Here is a 13,038-nt window from a genome sequence, read left to right as displayed (position 1 = left end):
GAACATGGTTAAGTGATTGTGGTCCATCCAGACTTCTCCAAAACTAATTCTAGAGGAACTCCCCCAGTTGCTCAGGAGTCTTACAGGTGCTTGTGACTGCCACCTGGAGGTTTTTCTCCAACCTTCAGAAAGCCAGCATCATTTCTAGTGTAGTGTGATTGCTGTGTGCAGCTTCACTTCCAAATGGGAGATGGGAGCAATTTGGATCACATCAGTATCACTAGGAAGCTTTCTGTTAACTTTACCCTTTGAATTGTGCAGGTCCTCATTCCGATACCAGAAGCCTTAATCAATCTGGCGAAAGCTGTAGTTGAAAATACAGCTGGACATGAAAGGGCAAACCATTTTTTAAAATCTAGTTCTGAAGACATTTCTCAGTGGTATCATTCAGGCTGTAAAACTTCTAACAGAAGCACTTGTATGCAAAGTGTCATATATATAGTCACTGTTATATATTGTTGACATTATATGTTGAGACGATGTCATATTGTGTCATATAATAAGTCACTGTTGAGTCAGAATACATTTGGAAGAGTGACTTAAAAGGTATTACCATCCTACCCTGTATATCCTTCTCTCTCTGATATTTCAGCTAGAAGTTTTTTCAAACCTCCTAAACATTCCTTTCCTTTGTATTTAATCTATATGCTGGATGTTATATTTTTCTAGTTATTACCTTGCTTTATGACCCATATTTGTTCATCAGCTAGACCAGATTGTGGCATGCAAGTCACTGTTTCAAGAATATTGTGGCACTGAAAACAAGTCAGCACTGCTAGATACTTGTATTGTTATGCTTCCTTTCCCCAAAAGCTCCTAGTTTAGCAAAATTATCTTAATTGGGATATACAGTTCTGCTTGCTACATATCCCAGGTAGCCTTTTTGTGCTGGATACATGCACAGTGATGGAGGAGAAAGCTGAAGAATAGGCACTAGTAACTGTTTACTACTTAAAGTCTTGGCTGCCTAGCAAGGTGAATTTTCTTTCCAGCTGGCAGCTGTCGGAGTTTCAGTCTCTCTGATTGTTTCTGTAAGGCAACACACGCAGCCGTCTGTCCTCTTATCATTCACCGTTACCCGACTGACTGAAATGCTCTTGCTACCCCTTGTGGTAATGCTGCGCAATGATTCGTTTGTTCATCCTCCTGCTGGCTGCCTCCTGTTCCTGTCTGGCGGTTTATTTGTGTCACTAAAGGTGGAAGCAGAAAAGAAAATGAAGTTGCTGCTTACTGGCATATATTGCCTGTCTTCCATAGACCAAACTCTAGGAACAGCTGTACAGGTTAGCTTCAAATAATTTCCTGTTAGTGTGAAAACTTCACATTAAAGACAAAGAAACAACATGCTTTGTAGAGTAGCAGTCAGAAAAAAGGTATCATCTGTAGAGCTGCTGGACATTCTGTAGGTACAGTGCACCTTTCCTAGACTCAACAGTAATACCTCAAACAGTAAGAAGTCTTACCTTTAACTGCTTGTTGCTACTTCTGCTAGTGAAGTGTGTATAAGAGGAACCTGTCTTTCTGGACTAAGACTATCTGAGCAGCTGTTTTTAAGGAGCAATTTTTTTTTTTTTCTGTCTCTCTGTATTTATTCATGTGTTTGTTTTGAGTCCCTGCTTTTGAGGGCTGTGGTCACATGAAATCTTCATTGTCTATTTCCTTTCTTCTTTACCCTTCTGTCATGGTTTAAACCCAACCACAAAGCTCGTTCACTCACTCCTCCCCTTTTTGCCCTCCCCGTGCTCCTGGAGGAACGGAGAGGAGAATCAGAAAGAATGCAACTCCCATGGGTTGAGATAAGAACAGTTTAGTAACTAAGGTATCACACAAATCACTACTGCTACCACCAATAATAATAATGATAAAGGAAATAACAAGGGGAAAGTACACAACACCTCAACACCAGACGACCAATAACTCACCCCACTCCCCCCAGCCAAGCACCAACTGATACCTCGTCCAACCCTGCAGTGAACTAGCCCTTCCAGGTAACTCTCCCATTACATCCTGGGCATGACGTGCTGTGGTATGGAATACCTCTTTGGCTAGCTTGGGTCAGGTATCCTGTCTCTGCTTCCTCCCGGCCTCCCCTCCTCCCTGGCAGAGCATGAGGCTCAGAAAGTCCTTGGAGAGACCAAACATTTGAGCAGCAACTAAAGACATCGGCGTTACCAGCGCTGTTCCCAGGCCAAAAAATTGAAACACAGTGCTGCACCAGCTACTAAGAAGGAGAAAAATAACTGCTACTGCTGAACCCAGGACACCTTCTCAGCACTCCCCATCCCTTCCTTTTCTCCCACTATTTGTACTTATCTTCCATTATTATCAAGAAGAACTTGAGACTTCTACCCAATTTTAGTCTTCAGAACCAAAAAGGAAGATAAGCCCTGGCTGGAATTAAAGAAAGCTTTATAATTTTATAGTCTTGTGATTATTTCTGAGATATGTTTCTTTATATTTCCCTGCCTAAGTTCACAATAGCCATAATGTGAAAATCTGTGTGCCCGAAGTAGGTTGCAAGAGAGAGAGTATCATCCCTTCTCTAGGGAGGCACTGGGACAGCTAGTGCTGGGATGTGGGTGTTTTTCCATCTGAGGGACTGCAGAATTGGTACAGTGTCCATTTTCTCTCCCTTGTTCTAGAGAGCTCACCTCTCAAAATGCCTTTCACCACAATCGAAACACACTAAACACTCAGGCTTGAATAAACCCAAGGGTTGGGGTTGTTTTCTACCCAGTGGTTTTTTAAACTACCGTGGGGAATCTGTGTGGATGCTCTGGAAGAAATTTGAGTGAGGTTTAAAGTGATGGTCAGCCCACCCACGCCATATAGGTCAAAGGGTAGCAGCCAGATGGGGAGCTGTGTACTGGTCCTGTCCCAGCAGGTGGTCAGAAACAGGCCAACAGCTCATCCTTTTTAGAAAAATGAGTTGTAGCAGCACAAAAGCGAGTAAGCATTTGGAAAACAGTGTCGTAGACAAGAATGATTAGTTCTCTGGGTATGCCATGGAAATCCAGATTAGCATGTGCTGTTAACTCTTGGACAAAAGAGAGAAAAACCCTCCAGTCTTTTACAGGCTGCTTCCTGATACTTTCTGAATATGGACAAGACCCTCTGCCCTTACAGGGCTTCAGTTCTCCTTCCTCACTGCCAAGCTCAGACGTACCTATTCCAGACATCTTGGCAAAGTCACCAGGTTACTCTGGGAGAGGAGGAAAAAAAGCCACAATGCTTTGATGTAGAAGAATACAGAAAATCTCCTTTTCCCACTTCCATCTGCACATTCTTAGCGAGACACCTGCGATCAGGCAGTCACTGTTAATACAGAAAAATGGGTGGTTGTATTCAGTGAACACAGCCGACTGAGGTATTTCTGATGCAAGGGCCACACAATTGACAGAGTAGTTTTGGGGTTTTTTACATGGAAGTTCAATCAGAAAGGTGCTGGAAATGGGCAGAGGAACATGTTGCTGTGACATAAGTCAGAGAAGGATTGAGGTAGGTACCAGATATTGAAGAATAACTTCCTGTATGCATGCATATGTACAGCAGACACAAGGTAGCTGCATGTTTGTGTGAAAAAGATTAACTGCCTCTGCATACAGAGGGCACCGCAAATGGGAGATCATGCGCTCCAGCAGTTACCAGGATTAGTAACATTCTACTCCTTACAGCCATGGGCCCACACAGTATCCTCCCAGGCACAGGTCCATACGTCTGTCCCATCTGTTGAGACTTTCAGTACCATTTTCACATAAGCCAATTTTTTAGTAGCTAGTGACACTAAATTACCTGATCTGGTATGCATTTAAATCAAGGTAGAAATCCCTATGTGAAGAAAATCCTATCTACTGCAAGACCAGGGGTCTTGTCAACTGCACGTCAGAACCTATTCCTACAAGAGATTACTCAAAAGAGATAGCTAGACCTTATTTCCAAGCACACAAAAGGAGGCAATTCTTCCTATAGTGGATTATGAATCTGTAACAATCTGTTTTCTGAAGTCTCCTGGTGAGACCAGTGAAACTGCTTTTCTGAAGTTGTAAATCCTAATTGTTTACATAACTGGAAAATGGAAGATTGGATGAATTAATAAAAGAAAATCTATGGAGGGCTTCTAACTGCACAGAAACTATTTCTGGCTCAGAAAGTTCCTGAGCTGAAACTAATGCGGGGCTGGGAGAGGCACCATTTTATGGCTTCTTCCAAGGACAGGATACCGGGATAGATTGAGCTTGTTCTGATCCAATAGAGGCTTGTTTTTAAGAGTGATGAGTTCAGAATTCACTTGTACAATTCTGGGACACTAGAAGGAAAACTTCAATTTAGTCTTAACTTTTCTTCTCTGTCTCAGAGGGGTCTAAGAAAGATAAAGACAAGCAATGCGAAAGAGCTAACTAAACACTTCTGAACTGCAAAAAATGAACATCACTTCCTTGGAAGTCATGTTAAAATCTCATTTTATTTATTCTCTTTTAACAATTTTGTCTGTGGCAGCCACAGGATCTTACTTGTGTTATGTTTTGTCAATGTTTTTCCAGGTGTTCCTGAAGCAGAAGTTACTTGGTTTAAGAACAAGGTCAAGCTGTCCTTTGCTCACCATCTGCATGATGGGCTGCTGCTAATTCCAAATGTTTCTCTGTCAGACCAGGGGTTGTACTCCTGCAAGGCAGCCAATCTTCGTGGGGAGGTAACTGAAAGCTCCCAGCTGTTGGTTCTTGGTAAGTCCAGGGTGTCTTGCACTTGCAGCAACAGTAAGATGCCTGCTGGCACATCTAGCCTGCAGGACTAACCAGCAGATGTGAAAGAGGGGATGGCATAGAGGCAGCCCTGTCCCAAGGAAGTAATCAGTCTGCATTTGTTCTCTGGGCAGCCTTACTTGAAACAAGGTGATGACAAAAGGAAGATAGATAAGGAGAAAGCGTCTAACCACAGGGACTGCACCTCCCAGTCCTGAAATAGTCAATTTCATTCTTATAGACTTACTACTTAAGAAAACCATTTATTAACCGTTTTCTAAAGTGGCTTTCTTGAAGTGAGAATGATGCCAGTTTCTTTCCTGTGAAGTTCTATGCCTCCACTGAACAGCCTTTCTGTACATGGCTGTGTGGTACTGACGTTTCACACCTATAAGGTGCATGAGCCAAGTGTGCTTTTAAAAAGTACTTCCTAGGTCCAGTGAATAGCAAAGTTTACTTTTCTTGGGTTTGTAAACAACAGATAGAAAGCACAGCTGCGTTATTTGAAAGGACAATGTCAGCTGTGAAGTTTCGGTGGAAGTGTTACCTGGTAGTAATTGGATGTGTGGGGAAAGGTTTCCTTTCCTAGTAACTCATCTGTCATTTCTCCATGCCTGGCAGATGAATGATCCAACCAGACTATGTAAGTGCTTCTGTACATTTGATATGAAGTATCAAATTTTGAAACCTGGTCCCTGTTATTGGTGCAACACCATTAAAGCATCTGTTAACAGCTCTCATCTTTCATGGCTACAGTGAGCACAGGTTCTACAGATGATGCAGCTTCCAGAGGAAGTTTTAAAGTGAGATTTCTCAGTTTCACAGACAACACTAAAATCCCTTTATGAATGTTCACATGATTTCCCTGTGAATCCAGACTGGCTCTAGAAAATCAGTTTTAAAAAAAATTCTGGGGAAAAACAATATCATCTGGGTTTCCAACTATAAATAAGCACTCCCACAAGATCTTTAAATCCTTCTCTGATCTTTATAAATGGCTTAGTTTTTAAAGATGGAAAGTTACTTTGAGTTATGCAAGCTGGTTATGTTTGTAGGCAAATGACATCTTTAGTTCCTTGATGGAAAGAAACAGTTCAGGCATCCATGACTCATACTTCTTGGTGGTGAGTGTGATCAGCAATAATAAACTTGCTTAGTGTCTGCCATGATTTAACTGAAAGGGGATGAAGCCACAATTCACTTAAATAAAATATCCCATAATTTCCATGACAAACAGAATTGGGAATTATAAAAATTATGTGATTTTTAAAACAGCATGATGGATAGTAAAGAACTAAATCCTGCAGCTCTCAGCATAGATTGATCCTCTTGAGCTCTGAACTCTTAAGTCCTTTGGAGCTTTGCCTAGGTATACCACAGGATTTGGCAGAGTTATAACCATATTTAATCAGGGCTTCATCCAGATTGTAGCAGACATTAGAAAGTTTCCCACTGACTCTCATGGACATTTGATTTGGCTTCTATGCTCTATAAATTCGCTCTTTCATCCAAGCTGCTTTATCTCTTGATACCATATACCTTCATCATATGCAAAGGTCAACCAGAATGTCATGATAGCCTTCAGAGAGAATTTATTTTGTGGTCATACTGATCCAGATGTTATTTTAATTATTTCTCTAGTGCCTTACCTAACATGAGGCAAAACACACCTCCAGTAGTTGCCCAAAGTTGCTCAGACTGCCCCTCTGAAATGGTAATATTGCAGCATGGTAAATAATGAAGCAATAGCTGGTGGTGGTTTTGTTATGTACCTGAAATGTTTTCTGCTATTGTGTTGCTCATCACTTCAGTCTCCCAATCTGTTACCAGAGCCTCCACGACCTCTTCCTTACCTAAAAGACTTAACAGCAGTGCTTTCCAGTGTCGGGACCAGCACTCGTTCAGTGCTGACCTCTCCTTCAGGAACAAACATGACTGTCAGTCCAGGGAGCTCTGCTCTCATAGGTAAGTCAAGAGCTCTACTTTTTTTTTTTTTTTTTTTTTTTAATTAAAAACTGTTTAGAGTTTAGATTATAGTTATGCCTCTGGTTGCACATTACCGTTAACCATCTGGTTACCCAGCCGTGGAGCCCTGGGATGAAAGACATCAAACCAACAGAGCACTGTCAGTCAGAATCGCTGTCAGATTGTTCTCAGAGCTCAGAAGCTCATTTAAAAAAAGGAAGCCCTCTTAATAGTGTAATACCCAAAGCAGCCTGCAGAATAAGGGCTCCATTGTGCCACACTGTTACACTTTGTTACATGGCAAAATCGATGTCTGCACAAAGACATATAAAGAAATAATTCCCAATGAAATGCTTTTCATCCTTTTCTGCCTCTGATAGAGGTTTCTCCCCTTTACACTGCAAGTTCTGTTATGTGCTGTAAAGTCCTTTCAGATCTGTGGGCATGATTAGTTTGCAAGGAAATCTCAGCATTTTCTAAATTTTTTTCTCATGCTGATCTTGAGCCTCTACTAACTGTCAGGCTGAAGTAGGCAAACAGCATTTCTAATGGCCTTGTTACTGCATGCAATGAAATCTTGTAGAGTAATGCAGTTTCAGGACACTCTTTACAGGCAGGGATCTGAAACTTTCAACAAAGGGTCTGTAGATGGCCTGAGCATTTATAGCTCTAGTCTCTATAACTTCCTAAATATTCTTTGCTTACATTTAGTAACAATTTTAAGATTTTATTTTCACAGTGCAGGCTTTCTCTTTATGTTTTTAGATTTGTATGTTTTACTTTTCCCCGGTGCTGACATATGCATATATTTGCAATGGGTTTTAGTGTGCAGCTCTGGATTACATTTCTGCTTGCACAAAAACTGCACTGAAATAGACCTTAGTAGGGAAAATATCTGAAGGTATTTATTAGCATCAAATAAATCATTTTGAGTATGGTTTTATTGTACTTACTGTTGTAAGACTGTGTCACACTCCTGTTACATCCATTTCCCCTCAGGTTTCCAAAAGAGGGCTTTTGTAGTTGTAGGGATATTTTTCTAGTTTGAAAGCAGTAATTGAATCACAAAGGTTATTCTGCACTGCCTGTATATAATCACCTCAAAATTAATTTCAGTTGGCCATGTCACCCTGCACCCTGCCATTCCACTTCAGGGACAAGGAAACTCCAGGAATTGTAATAGGAAAATATCAAACCAGTCTCATTCTTGAGGCAATTCCTTCCACTTGTCTGGTGTTTTACTAACCTGCATTTGGGGACTATTGCTATTAATACCTACAGAAACCTCCTGAGATGTTTCTTTCTAAAGAAAAATCAGCATGGAGTGGAACTCTCTAATCAATTAGAAAGCTACAGTCTAATGTGCTGCATCATATTGTATCACCAAAACAAACACACAAACCATTCAGCTTCCATGTATGTTAATGAAAGAAAGGACTCATCTCTCAGATATTTTCTTTTTAATCAATATCTAGTTTACTCTGTATACTAATATGAGTATGTATTACAATCAAAGACCCTGTATTTACTCTCAAATTTAGTCTCCCCACAGTGCAGTTAGAGAGTGCATAAGGTTATCTTGGACTACTCTGATACCTTCCTAATCAACCTTTGCTTGAAATATTGCTACACTGGAAATAATATCTTCATGTATTTCTAAGCACCAGCTGCAAACACCAGTTTGGAACATCTTGTGAACTTTTTAACGTCTGACCCACATCTGTGTCTGTGTCTCTGACCCATGTCTGTGTCAACATCCACAACATCCCCTTCAAACTGTCCACTTATTCTTTCTATTCTGCCACCCAGCCAATTGACTTTAATCCTATTAAGACTTTCATCATTGATTACATTGAGATGTTTGCTCTACATGCCCTGGATGCCCCATACAAAAACTGAAAAATTTCTGCGTAAAGGGTTCCTTGTCTGTGCTACTCCTGACAGGTACCAGCATCTCTTGGGACTCAGAAGGCATTGAATTAGACTTGATATTTGGAAAGCTAAGGATATGAGGATTTGTTGAGTAGAGAAGGAAGATAGAATATGTGCAAAGGAACAGAGTGAAGTGTGGAGAAAAGGAGTGATAGCTAAGCTTTGGAGAAACTTTGTATTTTAAAGGAGCTAAAAGGTAATTTGAAAACATGTTAGAAGCAAATTCAAGTACGGATTCACAATGTTTTAAGAAATATGGGAATTAAAACTGCATTAAACACTGGATTTGTGCCTGTGGATGGGGGTGAGAAAGGGAAAATATAGGAGAAACAGAAAATTAAAGTTGCAAATGAAAACTTGTTTGTAAATAAACAACTGTATAAAATATAACCAATTAACAAGCTGAGTTAAGAGAACTGGTGCCTCCAGATTATCATGCATCCCATGAACATTCTTCTACAAAGTGGAATTGTGCAACACTTTCACTATCTTTTCAACCATCTGAAACAATGAACTTGCTCTCTGGAGTCAGGTCCTGTGTGTTTCTGCTATACAAATTTCACGGGTTTGCATAAAGTAAAGGTCAGGGCCATAACACAAATACTTGGTTTGGAGGTCTTCTTATTGTCAAGGGTCACTGAGTGATCATTTGTGTGCCTTCACTATGGAAATAGAGGAAAAGATCTGTTAAGGACCCATGCGCTGCCCGATGGAATCAGCAACTTACCTGTTAAAATATAGTACAAAATGCCTTTTTGCATGAACTTACAGGAACATTTTTTGTCTTATGTACCTCTTACTTTTCCTTCTAAAGGCTTGAGATTTCAGTCAGCTTTCTAGGCCTAACTCCTCACCCAGTTAGAGAGCAGGATAATGGCTTACACAGATCATTGTAGAGCACTGCAGTGGTCCCCAGCCCTCACGTTCATTGGCAGTTTGTGTAGAAGACATTTCTGTGTCATCTGAAGGACAGGACTTCCCTCCAAGCGGAAGCTAGGACACCCATGAGCTTAGGAATATTTCTGTAGTGCAAACTGGCAATCAGTGATGAGGAACAGACCATCATGCACTTTCTGATGTCCTTGATTCATGGAAAGTCACAAGAAGACTTTATACAACACATAATATAGAACACAGTAAATTTCTGAAGTGACACCAATTTCTATTTCTTTGGAAAGCTTACATGTTAGACCTTAGTCTTTGCAAAGTTTGTCTTTCAGACTTTTACAATTTTAATACAGGTTTCCTCAATGTTGTCAATGAAAGTGTTACAAGAACTTACACCCTTTTCTGAGAAGGAAATTCTTTCTTTTTGTCACCTGATGAGACCTTTTTTTTTTTTTTTTTTTAGCAATACTCATAACCATTTGACTTCTATAAGTCCTGATTACTTTGTGGAACTAACTTTTTGATTTAAAGGAATGTCCTAAGTTCATGTATTTTCAATAGTTTCTTTATTTATGCTACAAGTATCGTGTTATGCTACAAGAGGGTTTTTTACACAGCTCCCTGGATATGTTTCCATGGGTCTTGAGCTTTGTAAATGTTAATTTTGGCAAAACTGAAGTTGTAGGACCTGGTGTCCCTGACTTCTAACACTCAGAAAAGGCTTTTTCTGAGCCTTTCAAGAAGGCCTATCAAGAATACTTGTTTTCATTTGGGTTCAAATTTGTTCAAACTTGAACCCTGTATTTAAAAACATTTCAGCGAGAAAGTCTGAGGATCTTAGAAATCCTAGTGGGGATCCACTTCAGTTTCTCATATTTACTGTGACCTTCCTGGAAACTTCAGCAGACTTGTCAAAAGATACAAAATACAGTATAAAGATGTCACCTTAGCACAGAAGAATACTGTGTTTATTGCAGATATTTACCGTAGTGAAAACTGAAGCTTTAATGAGTTTGACATACATTTAAGTGAGGATTCTTACAGGAACATTGGAAGAAGGTCAAAAAATAATACTTCTAGGAATATAGAAATGTGGGACTACCTAAAATGGGACCTAAAATGTCACTGTGAAGGAAAAAAAAAGTTGAAGGAGAATGTACTTTGCTCGTAACAGCAAGTATTTCTTGGCATCTGTTGCTTTGTTTAAATGTTTTGTGGCATATGAGCTCTGAGTAGCGCAGAAAATGTCTGTGAACAGAGTCGGTAGATTTTTTATGTGATTTCTGAAAACATAATGTGCACTTGAGGTTATGTATAATGAAGGAAGAGGGAGAATGGGGATTGCTTAATAGCACAATGTGTATAATTAAATAACAGCTTTGGACTGTATGAGGCACCCAAGAAAAGAGATGCATTTTCATTTTGGATTGCAGCACAGGTCCATGAATTTATCGAAAAATGGGAGCATAAACTGTTAAGATGGCTAGGATCTGAAAGGAACTGAAAATCTAAATCCTACTTAGCACAGCGCAAAACTTAAGCAATATACTTAAAAGAGAAAAGACAACAAAAATTAAATATTGAGATAACGGTAGCTGTTGTGTGTAGCTGCAATGTATATTCTTAAGATTCACTGTATCCTGATCAAGCGTTCACATTTTGGAAAAAAAAAATAGCAGCAATTTTTTTGAACGAAAGAGGAGGTGTCATCATTAGATAAAGTCTTGTTTTTATTCTTTGGATGAAATGAATGCAATGCAAATCATGGATTATCATGGTTATTCTAGGGAATCTGAAAATACGATTAAACCTATGGGGAAAAGCTTAGGCAATTATTTGGAAACTGGTTCTCCCTGCTTTTTATCCCTCTGACTACACGTTCTCCAGTTTATTCACCGAGAGCTTCTTGTTGTCCCCAGCATAGAACTCTGAATCTTTGATTTTCAAGGCTACACTGCATCTATCCAGTTTTGTACATTTAGCAAGAAAAGGTCCTTATTTGCAGGAGATTCTGAGAATAACTGTAAAGTTAGATAGTAAACTGTACTTTTTATGACCAAAAATAAAAAGTACAGTCAATTGTAAAAAAAAGAGAAAATACTGTTGCTCCATATTTATTGTGTTCTCCCTGATGACTTCCGTATCAAATATATTCACTTCACAAATCAGAACCTGGTTGTACTAGCTGCAAGCACTGCAGTCACAGTCCTGGAAAGCAGACTTCTGTCTGGTTCTATACATTATTCCCAGTGACCACAGAGTTAGAGAAGCTTCACTGCCAACTTCATTGCTGCTTCAGAAGGTGAAGAGATGGACTACAAATTGCTGTTCTGCAAACACCACTGTTATTTGGCAATGAAGCTCTTGTTAGAACAAAGTAGTAAAAAGCCCCCTTTCATATAAAAGATGCAAAGGACTCCCCTTACCAAAGCAAGTATTTCCGTCTCATTCTTCTTTTACTGTCAATAGTATATCCCCCTTGTTTCTTTGTAGAGTAACTTAGATGTCCAGGTGCCACTTTGCTTGCAATGGCCAGCTTTTGCAGTATGAATGAATGACTTATTCTGAAAAAGCCCACTACATTAGAGCCAAAGCCCAAAAGTCAGGAGGGTTTTCAGTCTCCTTTTTCTTTATAGGGGACCATTTCAAGTCTATGGCTAGTATTTGCCTATCTGCAGATTTAAAGGTTAAAATCATGGCTATCTGATGTTTTACGCATCTTGTTCTTCCTCTTCACTCTCTAGAACAAATTGGCCATTATGTTTGACAAACAGTTCTAATGTTAAATAATATTTTTTAGAAACTTTATTTTACACTAATGATCCACTGTGATGAGGATTAAGCTCCAGTTGCATTCATGGGATAACCTATTCTGTTAATTGTATATTCTAATTCCTTCCATTTTTGTCTCAGTGAAAGTTCAGCGTTGTCACACTAATTTATGAGAATTCCTACTTAAGCGACATTTCTGCCAAAATAAGAATTAAAATTAATATCAACAGTATGCCATTATCATTGCAATTAATCCACCAACCATATTTTAACACATTTATTGCATTCTAAACATTGTGTAAAGATCATACAGTATTGCAGTATCTTCCTTCCACATCAGACTACACCGTAGCATTTCACTGAAATGTGTGGCTTTTCATTTGCACAGTCATACTGTGTACACCTGTGTACAGTGTATACAGTATGTGATGTACAAGCAGATACCCCTGCTTGGTTGAACATTTTGACCATACTGATAGAGTGAGGGGGTTTCAGGCAATCAACACTAGTCCTAGTGTTTGTTTTCCAGGCAATCAGACACCAGTCCTGCCTCTTCCAAACTCTGAAAGCACAGTCAAAAGACCAAGGTCCTCTAGGCAATCTGCTGCCGTGGGGTTTTTTGCTCACTGCTGTTTGGTGCCATGAATGAGCTAATCTGAGAATCACTGATCTACAGCAGTGGTCCAAATGCTGCCATTGTGGCATATGTGGCAGCATTTGGACCACTAGCCTCTAGGCAACA

At 39.7% G+C, this 13,038-nt stretch overlaps 1 protein-coding gene across 8 annotated transcripts in view; it reads left to right on the top strand.

The window, feature by feature from the left end:
* Positions 1 to 13,038, top strand: part of ADAMTSL1 (ADAMTS like 1) — a 176,316-nt gene that overhangs the window by 144,296 nt on the left and 18,982 nt on the right. For all 8 annotated transcript variants that reach the window (XR_010608771.1, XM_065662870.1, XM_065662869.1 and 5 more), the window contains 2 exons: positions 4,542 to 4,721; positions 6,570 to 6,704. Coding sequence is in view for 7 of the 8 variants with exons in the window: in XM_065662870.1 (XP_065518942.1) it covers positions 4,542 to 4,721; positions 6,570 to 6,704 (315 nt within the window). In the remaining variant the exon portion in view is untranslated. The remainder of the gene's footprint in view (positions 1 to 4,541; positions 4,722 to 6,569; positions 6,705 to 13,038) is intronic.

The sequence above is a fragment of the Lathamus discolor genome, chromosome Z, assembly GCF_037157495.1.
Source record: "Lathamus discolor isolate bLatDis1 chromosome Z, bLatDis1.hap1, whole genome shotgun sequence".
Lineage (NCBI taxonomy): Eukaryota > Metazoa > Chordata > Aves > Psittaciformes > Psittacidae > Lathamus > Lathamus discolor.
This window is presented reverse-complemented; position numbering and strand designations above follow the sequence as displayed.